Here is a 19,562-nt window from a genome sequence, read left to right on the forward strand (position 1 = left end):
AATTGAACCAATAAATGAAAGAATCAAGAGACTCAATATGAAGTTTCATTCTAAACTGATAGAACTGCATGATATAATTATACAATACCACGATGATGGAACGAATAGGACTAAACGAAAACATCCCACACAGACTCTTCTGAAAATGTTGAATACCAACTAAATAATTATTGTATTGTATTTTATATAAAAAAAAAATGATAAATAAAACTGTAAATTTAAAAGGCTGAAGGACCCTAGGTCGATGGCCATTTGTTTAAAGACAATAAAGAACTGTTATATAAGAACAATGGTAACAGCAGATTTCCATGAATGTTCCTATATATGATTCAGATTTCGACAGTATATTTGAAGAATGTCAATTTACGTGATGCATTTGAAAGTGGGATTTGAGGCTGAATTTATATGATCAGCATATCCTCCGTATGAAAACATCCTGCAATGCCTGGAGTCGTATCCCTCACGTACATATTTTTCTGAATTATGTTCCTTTTGGGGGAAAACTTTTCCTACGCAGCGGAGGGTTTTTCCCAGAACTTTTTCATATCGATACTGACACGTCTGTTCATAACACTTTTATTGAAAGGGGAAAAGCCTGGGGGAACTTCTGGAGGTGAATACGAAGGATTGTGGAGAACGATGTGTGGAAACAACGAAGAAGTGGTTTTCCATTCCGAATATTTCGAGATCTTGGTCATTTTGTGGCAGAAAAAATTATGTGTTGATTTCCCCCACAAAAACTTGACATAAACCAAATTTATGTTGGTTTTTGTTTTCTCGTTCCCATAGAATGGGTCAGTGTTCTGATTTCTCAGTTGTCATCTTCACACTAATATATGTGAGCAGAGGCTGCTAAAAAAGACCCTCACCATTTTTTGACAAGGAATCAATCATTTTTTTCCAACTATTCATTCATACCCTGGATATAAAAATGAAGAACAAATAATGAGAGAAAAAGAAGATGGCCATTACTGTCAATAGGTCTATACTCTATGTTGTCAACTTCAATTCTTTCATCGAATTGTTAAAGAGTTAATGGAATTATAATGGAATTTCAATCTTAACATCAATGTAGCACTTCGTTGTTGAAGGAATAAGGCCAGATGCAAAATTGTGCGATTTATAAATTTCCTGATTCAGTAATTCTCGTTGAACATAACGACAATATTCATTCGTAGGATACATATTATATCTTAATGGCTCGGAAATTGCGGCAAACAGGGTGAAATCCTTTCATTTCGCATTATTGTTCACGCAAGCATTACGTGTTTCCATAGAAGGGAACTAGATTACACACTGAGTGCTTTTCATTCGGACTTTCCCCCGATGGTAATGGGGCGGCATCTGAGACGAACAAAAGAGTAGTATCGTGCTTCAATATTGAATTCAATTTGAATCCTTCCTGTTCCGAACAACTTAACTTATTCCCACGAGAGGCTTTGAGAGATTGATATTTGAATTCCACGACGGATCTTTTCGATCCTTTAATTCATTGAATCCTTCGAATAACTCGGTTTTCACCCTACTCTAGGGTGTAAGCGCCATCTTTTTAGAAGGAAGTAGTTGTAGGGATGACAAATTTCAGTGTTACATCGGTATACAGGGGGGCATACTGATCTCAAATAGATATCTAAGATTTAAACACCTCGTATTATGGGCCGCTGTCAATACAAAAAATATATACATACTTTATAGAAATGTCATTTTCTCGAATAACAATTTTTTTCCAAACTAAAACTAAGGTAGATGCGGGTAATGAGGCCTAGCTAAGGATGATTTGGAATTACTTAAAAACCATGAACTCTTGCCAACAAATTTTATTGTTAATTAAACTTAAGCAACAAATACTCTCAAATAAAAATAAAAATGATATACATACGTTAATTTGAATATTAAATGAAATTGCTTGAAAATATACAGGGTGTTTCCAAATTAGACGTGAACCTTGGAGGAGGTGTTAGTATCACTCATTTGCTGTCGTTTGTGCCATACTTATTGATAACCAAAAATCAACAGTTTTCGAGATATTTGAGTTCTTGTGTTTTTCAAAAAATTTCTCACCTTTCTCAGTTTCCGTCAATTTTTTTCTACGTTGACCAAGTTTGATTATAATTTTTGGATTTTGGATTGGAGAGTAAATTTCAGGCGAAAAGTAACAACTGAAGAAATTAGAAAGAGGCCACGTGCTTGTATAAGGAATGGTGGAGGTCATAATTTATGAATACATTTTCTAATGAAATTTTGAGTTTGATTGCAATAAAAAAATATTCGATCCATTACTTTTCTTTTTTTGCTTCCATCCCCTTTCAAATCAGAATCTTCCGAAACGAAACTATAGTGCTTGCATTCTAAAGAAAACTTTTTTAGGAAGTAAAGGAGGAATAAGGCAAGTTTTTAAAATAATTTTTTCATATATAAATTTTGGAATTTGAAAGTTGCAGGCAAATTGATATTAGAAATTGCTTTTTCTTTTCTTCATATACCAACTTTCAAATCATACTAATTCTTTTTCATCATCTAATACAGGATAGTTTTGCTTTTTTCATACGTGTCATTTCTTTTTTTGATGAAAATAATCCAAAATTATAATCAAACTTGGTCAACGTAGAAAAAATTGACGAAAAATGAAGTAAGGTGAGAAATTTTTTGAAAAACACAAGAACTCAAATATCTCGGAAACTGTTGATTTTTGGTTATCAATAAAAATGGCTCAAACGACAGCAAATGAGTGCTACTAACACCTCCTCCAAGGTTCAGGTCTAATTTGGAAACACCCTGTATATAACTACCGGAAGTTGAAATTATACCTCTAGGGTGTCTTTGACTCGTACAAATATTTGGACAGTAGATTCTTGACGTCAAAAGAAACATTTTTTTTCCGAATCGGCTCAGTTTAAGAGCTACAGGCTGTTGAAAAACCATAAAAAAATGTTATTTTCATTTCTATCTCACAAACGGTTTTATCGAATGAAATGAATTTCGAAATATAGTTTTTCATTCATTTGACGAATCTTTTTCGAACACAAGATATCACCCTCGTCTTTCAGTTTTCTCATTATGACCACTACGTACCATAAAAATACCAAAAATTCAAAGAACCCGACTCTTGAAACTAAGTTGGACGCTATCTAATGAATATTTGAACGTTTTGTAAAATTAAAGTATTCTTCATATTAATCGTGATAATAGTTTAGTGTCTGAATTATAATAATATTATGAAAATTTCTAACGGCATGCAGACAGGAATTGAATTCTTTGGTACTTTTTTCAGAATTCAATTCCTGTCTGCATGCCGTTAGAAATTTTCATAAATGTTTTTACCGATTAGGCCCTGATAAAAAGATAGGTATAGCCCTTGTTAATTTTCATAATGAGCTATGCTACCCCTGGAGAAACAAAATTCACTTCAGAATAATAAGCTAAATTTATGACGCTACACCTCTGTGAATTTTTTTAAACAGTTGTCCATTCAGGCAACATAAAATTACTCTAAAAGGGAGCATTAAACGAGAAAATATGAAGTATATTATGAAAATTTCTAACGGCATGCAGACAGGAATTGAATTCTTTGGTACTTTTTTCAGAATTCAATTCCTGTCTGCATGCCGTTAGAAATTTTCATAATATACTTCATATTTTCTCGTTTAATGCTCCCTTTTAGAGTAATTTTATGTTGCCTGAATGGACAACTGTTTAAAAAAATTCACAGAGGTGTAGCGTCATAAATTTAGCTTATTATTCTGAAGTGAATTTTGTTTCTCCAGGGGTAGCATAGCTCATTATGAAAATTAACAAGGGCTATACCTATCTTTTTATCAGGGCCTAATCGGTAAAAATGGTATAGGAAAAATTAGTTTCTTTTGACCTGAATAATGTACTTTGAAATATTTGTACGAGTCAAAGTCTCACCGCTCACCCTGTTTACAAAAAATTCTTCATACGGATTTTTTGACTTATTAATCAAACACATTAAAAGAACCACTTGTTGGGCAAATGTGCTATCGAGTAAACTATAGAACATGGTCATGAAAAGTCTAGTATTGTACTATTTTGAGAAATCCTTATAATACAAGAGTCCTGCATGAATTCAATGTTTGAAATAGAACAAGCCTAAGTGGTAAGGTGTTATATTGTGTTTGTGATGACAAGAATCGTTCATTTTGCTTTTTATGGCGAGAATCAACCCTTACTGTCAACTCTGTCAAGTCAACGCCTGACAACTCTTATCACAAAAAAACCTGAACTCCAAGATGCAATTATCGATAAGAAATTACTTAACCCTCTTCAACCATTAATTAAAAAAATTGTGACCCTCCCAGTTAAATTTGCAATGCTTTCCCCGGGACAAATTTACATTTTATTACAGGACAGGATTCTAAAGAACGATTGAACCAATTTTCATTGACTTGCGCGGAGCTCAAACCGCTTGCTCCAAGGTCTGACAAAGTGAACGGGTTTTCCTTCGCAAAAATTTGTTCCTGTTCCAACGAATTGGCCCGAAAGATCATAATTCATGCCAGATGTTGCCCGAATGTCAACGATTTTGTTTCTTTGGTGCCTAAAATTACACCCGGTTAACGGTTTCTGCTCTCCTGCATTAAATTTCGATATTATAAATTGCCGTCGTTATGATTTACTGCCTCGAGTGTGAAACGAAATAAGTTGACTCATATTGTGGATACAGGTGTAGCTCCTGCCTATGTGTTTTGTGTCGTTTCATGTGTAATGATTCATGTCACGGTTTCAAATGGAGAAAAAAATATTTGTCCTGGAATTGCCCGTGCCACAAATTCTATGATGTCTTAAGCTATTTCAGCTCTTGACTTTGAACAATATTCAATTTTCTTCTAGAATGTATCGATAGCTCGAAGAAGGCAAAAAGCCTCGTAAAAATCCAATTCGCTGTTTTTAACAGTTCAACTGTAGACTTGAACATGTCATTTGAGTATTTGAGATATGATTTATATTTCAAGGCGACTCTTGAGCAGTTGAAATATTCATTGAAGATCTCAAATACCTACATCTGGTTTAGAAAAACACCAGGTCTCAATTTTTTGGAAAAATGATAGGAAAATCTCTTTTGGGACAGAACGATGTCGTTGTATTTGTTGAAGCTACCATGAAAAAGCTACTGATCGCAATTTTGGGTCTATCAAGTCTAAATATAATGCTTCATCAATCGTGAAGAGTAAACCACGCTCATCAACAAAATTTTTTGAAAGGGAATCATCTCTTAAATTTTTTCGCAACTATTCATTCACATCCTGTATAAGTATACATTTCGAAAAAAGTTGTTGAAAGCAGATATTTACATGAATGGGCATCGAGATGTGGAATGTGATAAATACACGTCAAAAAATAAGTGAAAATAATGATCTGGAAATACTTCCACAAAAAGCGCTCATAACACAATGCAAAAATATAAAATATAGATTTATTCGTACTTTTACAACAATTTTGTTTACACACTCCCAAATGTAAGTATAGAAAGAAATAAAAAGTTTAAAAAAGGGCACAGAGTATTTCTAAGGCTTCATCAAACATTTGAAATTCTTTAATCGAGGAATAGAAATGGAATTTGGCATTAAAATTAGCGGGCTTAAAAAAATGTTGCGCATGTCCAAAAGAAGAAATATGAAATAACAAATAAATATTATCTTTCAGTAGGTAAATACTTAATGACATTATGTAAGAAAAATCCGAAAGAAGTCATTCAACAAAATCCACACACAAATAATAAAAATCTTTAATGGAATAAGAAAAAAGAATTATTTTAACAGCAATTTCGAATCGCTCTTACGACTTACTACTGAGCCATCTGATATCCTATAAAAGAGTTATAAAGCACTATAATGATAGAAGATTTCTGTCTACAATATTTTCTACTTATTGGGTTGTTTGGTATTCTATACTGATTAAGAAGCTTTACTTTTATACCCCTAATATTACTAAACAGTTAAACAAACATATTTCCTCATTTTTAACTCACGAATACTTTCACCTAAATGAAGAAAACATTTGAAAAAAAGAGTAAAAGACTTTTAGAGAAAAGTTTTTGATTGTTTCTAATTAGGTTTTTAGATTTTTTATAATCTAGACGGTTGCGAAGCAAATGCTTCAAGAATTCACACCACGAGAAAATAAACCAGGAAAATTATCATGCATTCCCTTAATTGAACAGAGTACTCCCGGATCCTGTACGTAAATGGCTGAACATATTTATTTATCCCGAGGGAACACAATTCGTAATTACGTACACCCGAAGTTTTGCGTTTAATGCCCTTGAGTTTCCAGGGACACCCTACAAACTTGGAAGATAAATGATATATACCACTTCGTAGAGACACATTCCGGATATTTGACGCTGTTTTTGTTTAAATATTCATTACAATCGACTTTTATCGAGATTTATAATTCTTCAGCTTAGTCCAAACGAGCCTACTTGATTTATTCCAATCGGTTTTGAAAAATATGTTGCTGAATGCTAAAATAGACACTGATTAGATACACCTATCTATATATGTAGCTATGATTGAATAACAGTGACAGACTTTTTCTGTCAATTCCTCATTCCTAAAACTCCTAACGTCCAGATTAATAATCAAATTTAAAGTCACTTTAAGCTTAAAGCTTCCTTTACTGTCATTTTTACGTCCAGTTTCATAATCAAATTTTAAGTCACTTTAAGCTTAAATCTTACTTTAGTGTCATTTTTAGTAGGGTTAAAGGAAGCTTTAAAATTAAAGCGACTTTAGGTTTGATTATGAAACCGGCCGTAAATGTGCAATTTCGTAATGACGTTAGTCAAAATAATAAAATGAAGTGATTCGAATTTTCTGAACCATTGCGTGAGAAAAACTGATCAGAAAAGCTACCCAATGATAAGTATAGGTAGATATTTATTTCGATCAAATAGAAGTAGGGAAACAGTGTCACTCTGTAGCTATTTAAAAGTTTTTGAAACCTTATTTACAATAAAATCAACTTAATCAACTAGAATGTTTTGGTAACACCAAGAAGTACCAATTTTTTGGAATGTATAAAAAATTGAAGACATATTCAATCAAATATTTAGTAATTCATCAAACCAATATGGAGTTATCGATATCATCATTATCATCGAGGTTTAACACTCAATGCTATACCTACTGAATATCCGGGAGGTAGGTTACGAGTTTGAAATACCCTCGTTTCGTAATGCCCGCGACTGGGAATACTGCATCGAAGAACAGCCGTGTATTACTGGTTGCCTGCATTTCAGGCGCTATTTTCATCCGTATCGTGAATGTAGAGTGATAGCAGTAAAGAAGTTTCGGTAAATTGCTCATCTCCAGGAAGCTTTCGTAGGTATCTTGAATTTTTATGGATAATGTAGGCTCAAATGTTATTTATTCGCACAACTATCCTTTTTTACTAGAGAGGTTCTTAATTTAATGATAATAAACATATCTGCTGATTCTGATGCACTATGAGCTACTTCTAATGCGTATATATGATTCATATAATATGACCAATAGGAATTAGGAGTTATATGATTATGATTCATCAAGAAATTAAGCGTTCGATTGAAAGATCTAGGTATATAAATTCGTTTATAATCGATAGTTCTGTATTTAAACGTCCAGAATATAATTGTTACCACAAATTTCCATAATCAATTGAGTGATTATAATCTATGTCCGATTTTAAATAATTCAAAATTTTTCAGCTATTTTATTTTTGACAACGAATGATCCACCATGGTTTCTGGAAGTCTGATCAAATGTTAGTTCAATAGACAGAAGGTTTAACTTGACAGCGATGTCAAATCAATTTGGGTTTCTGAAATGTTGTTTCAACTTTTCTGATCTATGATCATTTTCTTTATTTATTTTATTTTATTATTATTTTATTTATTATTTAAATCATCTCTGGAAGCTTTCACTTTTTTTTTTTTTGAATAGACTAGATTAGAGTTTTTAAGTATGGAATCCTTTTACAAAGGTTTAAAAGTGTTTTTTTTTCTGATTCAGTATAAAATGGGGCAACTTCAATAAATATTTAAATTGCAAAAAAAAATATTTCTGATGCTACACACTTCTTTTAAGATACTGGATGCCTGGTTAAGTTTTCCAGTGATGATTTTCTGTAAAGCCTGTTGAAGTGCTACGCATGAAAGAAAAGGAAGTTCTTGAAAATTATGCGAACGTAGGTATCCGGAAGCCACTCGGTAAATAAAGCAAACCAGTAATTTTCCCCGTCGGAATTCCGAATTTATGATGAAACGTATCGGTGTGAACACTCAGCTATCGCCCGCGTATCGGAAATGCAAAATAACTAGCACACCCTATAAATTATAATCCCCGAGGTTAATTTTCAGCATGATTTACTTCCCTGCGCCTAAACGTACTGAATTATAAATTAAGCCAGGGGTTAATTTTCAATTTTATGGAGTTTGTGATGAATTAGAACCTCTTCGTTTGAACGATTTCCCGGAACCATTTCGGCATCAATAACCGGTAGAATTAGGAAGGAAGGAATTACTCTCGCCCTCACAGGATTTGAAATTTCAAAACTCAACATGAGAGACTGGGTCGACTGGAACAAAGGAAATGAAATGTCAATGATTCATGGAAAATTCATGACAAAAAGATCCTAAAATAATTATAATGCAATAATAATATACAAGGTACGAATGAAAAGTTCCGAAAAATATGAGGGGTGATTCCTAGTTGAAAAATATATATATATATATATATTATCAAAATCTCATCTACCATACAATGGTGTAAGATATCCTAGTTGAAAAATACTGTGCCTTTTTTTCGACACGCGTATCTCACAGAAAAATCATCTTAGAGTAAAAAAAGGTACATATTTGGAAAAACAACTCTTCTAGCAATCAAAAAAGCTTGAGATTTCATCGAGCTCAGTTAAGTCGTTCGGTCTAGACGAATTTTTGACTAACTCCTTCTTTTTCGGAACTTTTAGAAGGTCAACTTCTCCATACTCGTATCTCCCAAAAAAATCATCGTGGAGGTATACTAGAGGCGATACATATTTTGAAACAGCAACTCATTCAGTAATTAATCCTGAAATTTTAAAGACCTCATTACAACTGTTTGGTCTTGACGAATTTTTAAGTGAACCCATATTATAGGAATTTTTTTGAAGTCAACTTCGTATTCTGAAAGAGCAACTATTTTAGTGATAAATTTGGAAACTTCATCGACCTCGATGCAAACGTTCGGTCTTGAACTTCCTTTAAGTAATCTCATCTTTTTCGGAATTTTTCGGAGATCAACCTTCGACCGGCGTATCTGTTAGAAAAATCATTGTAAAGCTGGAATTCATACATATTCTGACAGAATAACTCTTCTTGTGAGAACTCTCGTAATTTCATTTACCTCAGTGCAGCTTCCTAGAGATGGCCCACGAAGAACAATTTTCAAATTTTTTTCTCAGAAATCAGAAAACTAACAAGAACCAATAGGGAATCCTCCTCAATTTGGGTTATCATTGCATATGGAAGTTTAAACTGAATAATTATGAGTTTCATTCATGAATTTTTCAAATGCACCGCATAAACTATTCAAAATCATTCATCAAATATGAGGTTTTAAATTTAAATCGCTTGGTTTCAAGTTTACGATTTGGCAACAGCCAACAGCGCCTACTAGAAAATGAAAAGAACAATGTCCGATCAGCTTATTTATAAAAAAACAATTGTTGATTTACAGGCGCGTACTTACTGGCGAGCCTCAACGGCCATAAAAATCCCATAAAATTTTCCGATCTTCATCGTTCATCGCAGACTTCATAGACAGCCATCTTTGTCTATCTCATCAAGATAATATATTTGTTGTCCTTTATTATCAAGGCATATTTCAGTCGATGTTGCCAACTTGTGCAATTGAAATGAAACGGTTTAAATTTCAAATACCCATTTTTATTTTTCATTTTAAGTGCCTAAAATAATTTTTTTTGGGAAAGGGTTAAAATGGTTATTTCGAAATGTGACGTTTCAAAGATATTTCATAAAAAATACAGCATTTTCGTCAGAAAGAATATTCCCTATCGAGTAAACATTCTATGGGAGCGAGAAGGTAATGAAAAAAATGTATGGTGGTGTTCACCCATAATTGCTAGAGGTATAAATGAAGGCATTTATGTAAGTATTAATTTTTCAATATTGGAGTGATCTTAAAGATAAATTCGAAAATATTAAGTCAATTGAGAAAAATCATTAAGTTCAGAATCTTTGTGGCTATGAATTATGGTTTTACTAATACAAGGAGCAAACTTTGACAATAAGCAATAGGCATCCGAATTAAAATACGTATTACACAATTACCTGTATCTGAGAGGAATAGTGGTTATAGAACGGTAGTTTTCAACTCATAAGTAGAAATATTCTGAATTATGGAAGACACAATTTTCATACATCCAGAATATAGTTCACAATCTTTTGAAAATCGCTTTAAATATTTTAACGATTATAAGTCCTTGAACTCTAGAATTTAATTCAAGATCAAATAATTCAATTAATCCTGGAGAAATGTAATTGATAATTGTGATGATAGTTTAATGTCTGAAATATAATTGATAATTCAAACGAGAAAAGTGGCATAAGGTGATTAAACATTTTCGACTTTTAGTCCAAGTACTTATATGAAGAAAAGGTTTCGGAAAATGTTAACCCAATATCCTGAAAAAGGCGCATCAGGAAGAATTGAATATTCGGAATGGAATCGATTAGAATTTCCTTAATCCTCCGGTATCGAATGCCGCATTCACCACCCCCACGATTTCGTTTCGCATTCTCGATTCCATTTTCGCCAGAGGAAACTTATTACAATGAATTCGTTCACTCGATTATATAATTCCGGAAAATTTAACTGATACACTCGAACGGAATGAATTGTTATCGATTTCCTCGGGAAATACCACGAAATGGTCAACGGACAGTTGAATAGTGCGAATTGCAGACATTTTCCTTCAGTTAAATGAACTGATGTTTATGTTTTGGCATTAGTGAGGATATTTGGAACGATATAAGACATTATGGAAACTAGTGTAGAAGACATCATATTATTGAATTGATATGGACGATAATGAATGATAGAAACTGAATTACCTGATTCCACTATAATATTAGTAGTTCCTCTTCACTCACCTGTAGATGCTACTGTATTGATGATGTTTTATTGATTGAATAACTCTTTCTAGTCAAAATCGGGTAATTCAGTTTCTACAAAGGCGAGTCTTTGATTCGTAAAAGTATTTCAACAGTAGATTCTTGAGCTCAAAAGAAACACTTTTTTCCTATACCATTTTTTCCGATTCTGCCCTGATAAAAAGATATAGCGATTTTGAGTTTTCATAATGAGCTGTGCCACCCCTGGAAAAATAAAATTACCTTCAGAACAACTAGCTAAATCTGTGACACTACACATCTGTGGATCTTTTAAACACAGTTGTATTCAGCCAAAGTACCCAATTTTTTTAACTTCCCATATAGTTTTTAATTTTTGAACATCAAATTACTCGAAAACGGCACATTATACGAGAAAATATGAAGAATACTTTTATTTTACAGAACGTTCAAATATTCATTAGATAGAGTCCAACCTAGTTTCAAGAATTGGGTTCTTTGAAGTTTTGGTATTTTTATGGTCATAATGAGAAAACTGGAAGACGTGGGTGATTTCTCGTGTTCGAAAAAGATTAATCAAATAAATGAAAAACTATATTCCGAAATTCATTTCATTCGATGAAACCGTTTGTGAGATAAAATTAAAAATAACATTTTTTTTTGGTTTTTCAACAGCCTGTATCTTTTAAACCGAGCCGATTCGGAAAAATAGTGAGGGAAAAAGTGTTTCTTTTGACCTCAAGAATCTACTGTTAAAATATTTGTACGAGTCTTAAAGACTCGTATAGTAGGTAGGTAGAGTCATTCGGGGTAACTGAGCGCAGAGGGTAAGTGTGCGCAGTGCGTATATATCTCGACTATGCAATGTATGAAAGAGGGGTTCATTTGGGTGAAGCAAGGGTGCAGAATCCAGAAATTAGTTTATCATAGGAGTGCGCCGTGCGACGTTTCCTCAACTTTTTATTTGCAATCAATCAAATTCCCTAATTTTCTTGTTAATTTTTAGCATCTCTGCAAATTCTGCCAAGTCCAAGTTCCGAGTTCGACAGTGTTAAACAATATTTTATTCGATCATGGGCATATTGATCTAAATATATAATAAAAAATTTTAGGTTCTCTTAGCTGCTCCACTCTATAAGAACGTCAATTCAAATTTTGGCTTACTGGGGAAAGTGTGCGAGGGTAAGTGTGCGCATAGATTCATTATATGGGCATTAGTTCAGTGAGGAATAAATTATGACATTGCTGATTTGCTTGGTTCAGACTCGATCAATATTGTCCTATTTGTTCGGAAAAATATGAAGACCCACCAACAAGGGAATGTATCAAGTGTTGTGTTCACCAGGAATTGTGGCACGAACAATAATGCACTGCTTGTAAAAAGGCGCTTCTGTATTGACAATAAACAGCATTTCTCTAGTATTGTAACATTTTGATAACATTATTTTGTAATTTGTTTTGATTGTGTGGTTCACTAAGCACTGCGTTCTCTTACCCCGTGAGGGTGCGCACACTTACCCGCAATACGGGGCATGTGAACGCACTCTGACTTTCACTATTAAATTTTTTTTGCGGAAAAAAAACGTTTTTGTTTGTTTGCTTTTTGATGTTTTTTTATAGATTAGAAAATTCTCTATCTTATGAATATGTTTTAATTTTCCTAGCTTCAACATTTGAAACAGGGTATGGCTTGAAAGGCAAAAGTGGGCACAGTTGCCCCGAATGACTCTATAGTAGATTTGTCTTCCTAGTTTTGATATCAATTTGTCTCTTATTTTGAAGTATATTGGCATATATCAATATCACCCCATATATGATCAGATGAGATGAGTTCATTACCTGTTCGGAGTCATCTCTGTAAGCTGTTGTTGTTGAACCTGCTGCGCCCTTTGCTTAGCAGCCTGCTTATGTCGCGAGAGGGCAAAAAACAAGGCCAAAATGGCCTTCAACTTCCCATCCCTCAGTTCTTGTGCAGACACCGATTCCACTCCGGACACATGCTGGGCCTTCAGCAGATTCAGACATAGGTTGATATTTTCTAGCTGAAAAAAAAATTTACTGTGAGCACATTGAAGAAAAGAGCTTAAAGCGCATTGGGTTGGCTAGACAATGTGATATACATTTCGTAGATGTAGACAGAAAGATGAAAACTTGGCACTATCTGTTAATCATATGTTGTTTCATTTTCAAAAATTTATTGCTTTTTTATAATAACTTTCCATTCCTATGTTCGATAGTTTTTCAGATAGCTCGTTAAAAGTACTATTATATTGATGGCTCAATTTCTTAATTATGCTCTTAGATGTTGAAAACCTTTGAAGAGGACAATTCTTACTATGTCAACAAAATCGATTAGGTATTTCTTTTTTGCAGCTTCAAGAAGAAGAAGAGTTATGTAAACCACGAGTTGATGAATCAATCAAACTGACATGACGAATAGAATATCACATTTTCATGTTCAAATCATCAAACATTTCAGTATTCACCAATCATCATTCATTCATAACTGACCCCTAAGATGATATTCGACTGGAATCCAAGTTGAAATATACCAGGAAAAATGGCGAATTACGAGAGGAATGCTAGTATGGTTATGAGTACGTTCCCCATATTTTATTATGTGGGGTTACTACCAAGACCCTTGTGCAAATTAGTGCTATTCCTGATCTTTGTTAAGAAAGTTATAAGGGATATGAAGAGAACTGAGCATATAACAACTCCACAGTTTTTATTATCTGTCTCAGTCGGCGGGATTTACGAGGCTATGATGGTGAGTTCATTCTCTTTTCCTCTCAATCCATAATGAAAAATTTTTAGTGGAAGTCAAATTCACCATATTTTCAACATAGAATATGTACAATGCAATATAGAGTGATCTACATGCTTTCTTATATTAAAACTTTCTTTTTCTCCACATCTACTATTCGAATTATTCATAATAGAATTAAAACTCTTATTGCTCTTTCTTAACTTTCATGTTCGCCCACTTTTTCTTAGAAACCAGGGGATTATCATTTTTTCTGAATTGGATAAACTGCATGATTTACATTCATATTCATGAACCACCACGTGTATTTCGTTATCATAATACTTCGCTTGTGAATTAAGGATTTTCTTCAAGTATAGGCCACATATTGAATTCAACTGCTGATGAAACATCGAAAAGAAAAACGCCTCTTCATACGTATATATAATATAACATGTCTTCAAAAAATTCTTTGTCAAGTAGGCTATGAAATTTTGACACTATTCTTATCTTCTGCTGTACCATTCTCCAGGTGTAAAGTTCTGGTTGTTGTTTTAATAAAATTATATAGAAAGCTAGTAGAAATATTCTATTGATAAATTTTTCACCAACTTCAGTATTTACTATGTGGCTGTAGATGATCAATCTTTCCAAAATCAGAGGCGAAATGTAATACCTATTTTGTTATGAAACTTCAACAGCAAAATGTTAAAAAGAAGAAATGATCATGACTTCTATAGCTGAATCGAATTCTTATGAATGGTCCAATAATCCAATCCATCCAATCTTACAAGATAATACCAGAGCCAGAGCACACACAGCTGCAGATATCTTAGACCCAAAAAAAAAAAAATGTTTTCCAGGATCGAATTATTCTAATCCGTGAATTTCCCACAGACTTATTACATTTAATTTGTCTATGGACATGGAATTTCCTCCAAGATCGTGCATGTGGTAGTACACCATATAATTTTTTTCCTACAGCCTCATTTTCTGATTGGACCAACTGAACGATAGAATCATTGAAAAATTCATCAAATTATCGATGATCTTTTTATTTTAAATGGGTAACGTTTTTGAATCTGTCAGAATAAGTTGTGAGAAGTGTTTGAAGCAAAGAAGTGGATCAACACCACATATCAAGTTGACTAGGAAATATCGACATTAATGTTTTACGGACAACAGTTTTGTACAATAATTTCGGGCCACTTGTATAAAAAGGAGATACGCATTTTCTCGACAACATGAAAAAAAAAGAATTCAGTGTATGAATGATGTAGCACAGAATGGAACTGACATCAATCAAACTGAGTCAAACTTTTGAACCAAACACTAAATTCTTAGTGAAATCGAGCATGAAACATCAGTTTCACCATACAGTTGAAAAATGACCAAAACTAAGAAACATATCACTCTCGATTACAAATTATGTACCCTTATGAAGCTGTACTAAGTGCATTTCCTATATTATACTACATTGGAGTATTACCGAAAGCATGCTGTCGATTCATACTCTTTCTGATTATGGTTAGAAAAGTCTTTCGTGATGTTCAACGGTGTCAGATGTGTAGCAGACAATTATTGTTGGCTTCATCAATGGGCGGTATCACTGAAGCCCTTCTAGTGAGTATTACCGGTTACTCGCTATTTAATTGAAAAACTGAAAATATCTTTATCATCCACAACCTATCCATTATTACTGAAGGTTTAGCTTAAATTTTAGAGCCACGTCTAAATATCTAAGTTAAAGCAAAAATTAATCACATGTAGACAGTGGCGGTGCCTGTGATTTTGGACTGGGAGCAATAATTTTATTATGGAAATAAAGCGTAAACTGGCATCTGATGATGCTACTGTGATAGCGAAACACGTGTCGTGGTTTAAAAACTCATTTTGTGAAAATTGAATAATCTGTTTTCAGTTCAATTATGGATTTTCATCAAGAATCGGCTACATCAATTCAATATTTGAGAGTAGTAGTTGGGCAGCCGAAGAGGGCAGGCAATTCGGGATTTACTCGAGCGTGTCAGATTAATATAAGGGGACATACCTCGGACCCTGTAGAGTACCTCTACCAAAATTTAGACCTGTATATAGAGGGAATTGTCTAGGACAGCCTGTCAGAATATTAAAAAAAAAACAAAAAAACGATCATTGTACATACTCGAGCGTGTCAGATTGAGATATATGTGATTAATAACCTGTTGAAAAGTATATATTCTCTTAATCTGACAATTTAAGTGTGTCGAAAATGTGTAGGAGGGCGCCAAAGTTGCAAAAAAAAACGTCACATGCACATTCTCTTGCGCGGTGGCGTTTTTTCTTATTTTGAAGCAATTGATTCAAGAATGACGGAAAAAATATAATCCAACAGTTTTAGCGAGCCGAAACAATAAAAATTGGCCATAAAGGTCACAAAAATCGGTAACGGTTTGTTTTTTACATTTTCAAAAGAACGCTGTAACCTTGCATCACGTTCAAATTGTCAGTCTTTTGAAAAGTTGCTTCTGTTGGGTCCAATTAACATATCCTAAAAAAATCTTACACGCTGGAATTTTTTTTTACCATTTCCAACTCTTCCGTACGGCATTATCAGAGACACGTAGGGCATATACAGTATCTTAATCTGACACGTGCGGGTATGTACACCTGACTGTTTTTTTTACATGTTCGAGACCCTGCACAAGCTTTCCCCACCGCTGAAAGTGCATACATCATAGAAAATTTTTTTCTCTCTCTACCATCTAATCTTCAAAATCCACTAGGTCTCCACGACGCTTGAGTAAATCCCGATTTAGCATCGTAGGCTCCCCAACTATAGGTATCATTTTTAAATTTCAAAACTCGAAGCCTATTCGAATAGCTCATCTAGTAACATAATTGATTACTTCGAAATTTAATGTTGTCTGAATTATTTTTCATTAAGAATTCATTTATTCTCTAATTATCACTTATCGTACACGGAAGCTGAAAACAATAGCCGATACGAAAAAAATCAGATATCTCGTATTAAGATCTACAAACATATAACAAACATCGACTGGAGTCAAGCACGAAGCAACACGATATCACTTCCATTAGGCATTTTTCCTTGTATAGTATGGAGTCGTAATTTTCAATGCGATGTCGTGAGGAAAACTTATTAAGAACCGTGTTTTTATGTTTATTCGGAAACAATTATGTCTCGTGAAGCATTAAGCATAAGTAAGTCGACGAGTAATTTCTCTCTTTTGGAATATTCATTATAGAATAACTTTCAGAAAGTTCTTGCGGAATATGCTAATAATGTATTAGGTAATATTTCCAAATTTTTCCAAAAGGTAATGGAGAAATTGTGGACTTAAAGTGTCGAATAGTTATCACCACCATATTCTTTATAAGTGGATATGGATCGATACAAAAATGAAATTATGAACCATGAGTTCGGGCCGTTTGATATTTTTTTTGTTTCTACATATTATCATCATAAACAGAGAAATTTCCCATCATCTGACTATCATCAAATAAACACTACACTTTTAAGAGGTGTATATACTACGGGACTTTCTAGCCACCAGTATAAGACGTAAAGGAGGAGAGACCCCCAGAATGTAGGGTGTTGTCAGAACACTTGAACGATAAGTAGAAGTTACGAATATTACAATAGTTTCCACTTTCGTCGAGAAGATGGCAGCACTTTACGAACGTCTTTTGTCAATTTCACCAGGATACGAATTGTAATCAATGGCGAGACTTTTCGAAGAATTTTTTCATGTGGAAATTCATAGAAGAGATAATTTCACCTCGGAAAGTTAATAACATAAATGACTATTTGTTTTTCAAAGAAAAATTTTTTTAATTTTTTTTCCGTTTGACGAATACAAAATTTTCTGACTTGGGGTGACGAACTGATTGAATTGAGTTATAATGAAAACCTCATATAAATTAGTGATTTCTGACGTAAGATATTCATTTTCTCTTTTTGAACTGACCACTAAAACGTTGTAGACCCCTCTTAAGACAACAATATTTTTTGATCACTTAGTGTTGATTATTTTTATGGTTACATCACTATCCTCTTGAGATAATGTTACACATACATCAATAGGGTTTGGATCAATTGTACCTTGATATTTTCAAAAATGAACTGACTGTATCATTTTTTTTTTCAGTTTCCCATACTGTGGTTCATGGAATATTTGCCAGATCAAGCAAGATATATATTAGCCGGATGTCTCTTTATGAAACTGATTGGAGACGTTTGGGCATACCAGAAGAAGCAAAGACGTCGTTGAATATTTATATCAAATGATATACAGGAAATGAACTGTGTCATATTCAGGGGATACATATGCATATTGTTTCACATAAAATAAAAGACATATATTCACTCAGTTTGTAATATTCCAATGAAATTGGATACACTCAATAATGAAATCCATATTTCGATCATCATGATACAATATCACGTTCCTACAGGTTTTGATCACTTGGCACTCTCTTCCTTTCTTAGCTGCCTTTGGCCCTGCATTCTCCAACCAGTGCTACCATTCTCACCATTCCGAAAATTTGGATGAATCTCAGTGTCCGAGATGACTTCAAGTTGATGGTGGGTATTCCTTCACCTCTTTCAATTTAAGGACCCAAGCATCCTTTACATCAGTTTCCCATAACATTGCATTCTATAAATGGGTGTTTTTGAGTTTTTTCCACCTCCACATAGTATAAAAAGGAAGTAAATAAGCGTCTCGAGAGAAAACTTCGAATATTGTTCAGAATAGTTAATTAAAATAGTTTTTCAGGGTTGTTTTAATTTCTTTCGATAACTAGTTAATTTGCGTCGATAATTTAAGTATTATTATTATTCATTAAAAATATTTCAACGAACTCTGATAACTACCCTGAGTAGTTCAATTAATCTTCCAATAATTATTCTGATTTGGAATTTTTACAGGACAAGTTGAAAAGAAATGATTGGTGTATAGAAGAATTTGGTTTCACACAAAAATAAAAGATAATTCTGATGTATTCATTATTATAACATAATGAAATGAGTGAAAACTCAAGAATTTTTGCTAGCTGAATATAACCGAATGATAAATTCTGGTCGAAGTGTGTTATTTTATTCAGGAGTTGGTTTGAGGGGCGGAATCATGAAAATAAAATTTGGTTCATTTGAATAATTCGCTGCATTAAATCAAATGCAATTGAATGAGGAAACTTTCGACAGAACTCGTGAAAATACTCGGGCAGAAGACTGCTCTAATCTTTTAATTTATTTACATTGCGCTTGAAAGTTCCTGGAGGAAAAACTTGACGATTATATTCTGACTGTTGGAAGGGCGACATTCATTTTCTTACCGAAATGGGCTTTCCTTATTTCATCTCTTTTTTGATAGCGTAAGTTGGTGAATTTTTCTGGCCAGGTTAAGCTATTGAATTATATTAATTGAAATATAAACGAAATTAATTCAAATACATTATTCTGCTAATACTCAGAATATTATAGAAAGACCGTCGAGGAAGAGGAGATGCTGACCATGGTTTGGGTCTCATTCGACCTCGTCAGGGTAACACATTTCTCACCACGACGAAAATGGAACGAATTCATACCTATATAAATAATATTGGTGAATTATAAATGTATTGCTGAGATATTTCGAATAATATCTGTTCAATTCAACATTACATTTCATTATGAGT

At 33.4% G+C, this 19,562-nt stretch overlaps 2 protein-coding genes across 5 annotated transcripts in view; one reads left to right on the forward strand and one right to left on the reverse strand.

Moving 5' to 3' along the window:
* Positions 1-19,562, reverse strand: part of LOC123315842 (protein sickie) — a 224,497-nt gene that overhangs the window by 73,044 nt on the left and 131,891 nt on the right. For all 3 annotated transcript variants that reach the window (XM_044901723.1, XM_044901724.1, XM_044901726.1), the window contains one exon: positions 12,974-13,176. In XM_044901723.1, coding sequence (XP_044757658.1) covers positions 12,974-13,176 — 203 coding nt within the window. The remainder of the gene's footprint in view (positions 1-12,973; positions 13,177-19,562) is intronic.
* Positions 13,594-18,253, forward strand: LOC123315850. 2 transcript variants are annotated; one of them, XM_044901735.1, is made up of 2 exons: positions 13,594-13,904; positions 18,032-18,253. In XM_044901735.1, the coding sequence occupies exons 1-2, from the start codon at positions 13,695-13,697 to the stop codon at positions 18,152-18,154; spliced, it is 333 nt and encodes a 110-aa protein (XP_044757670.1). In that variant the 5' UTR covers positions 13,594-13,694; the 3' UTR covers positions 18,155-18,253. The 2 variants fall into 2 exon arrangements, with proteins under 2 accessions (XP_044757670.1, XP_044757671.1); XM_044901736.1 differs by lacking the exon at positions 13,594-13,904 and adding an exon at positions 15,146-15,503.

This window comes from Coccinella septempunctata, chromosome 6 (genome assembly GCF_907165205.1).
Source record: "Coccinella septempunctata chromosome 6, icCocSept1.1, whole genome shotgun sequence".
NCBI lineage: Eukaryota > Metazoa > Arthropoda > Insecta > Coleoptera > Coccinellidae > Coccinella > Coccinella septempunctata.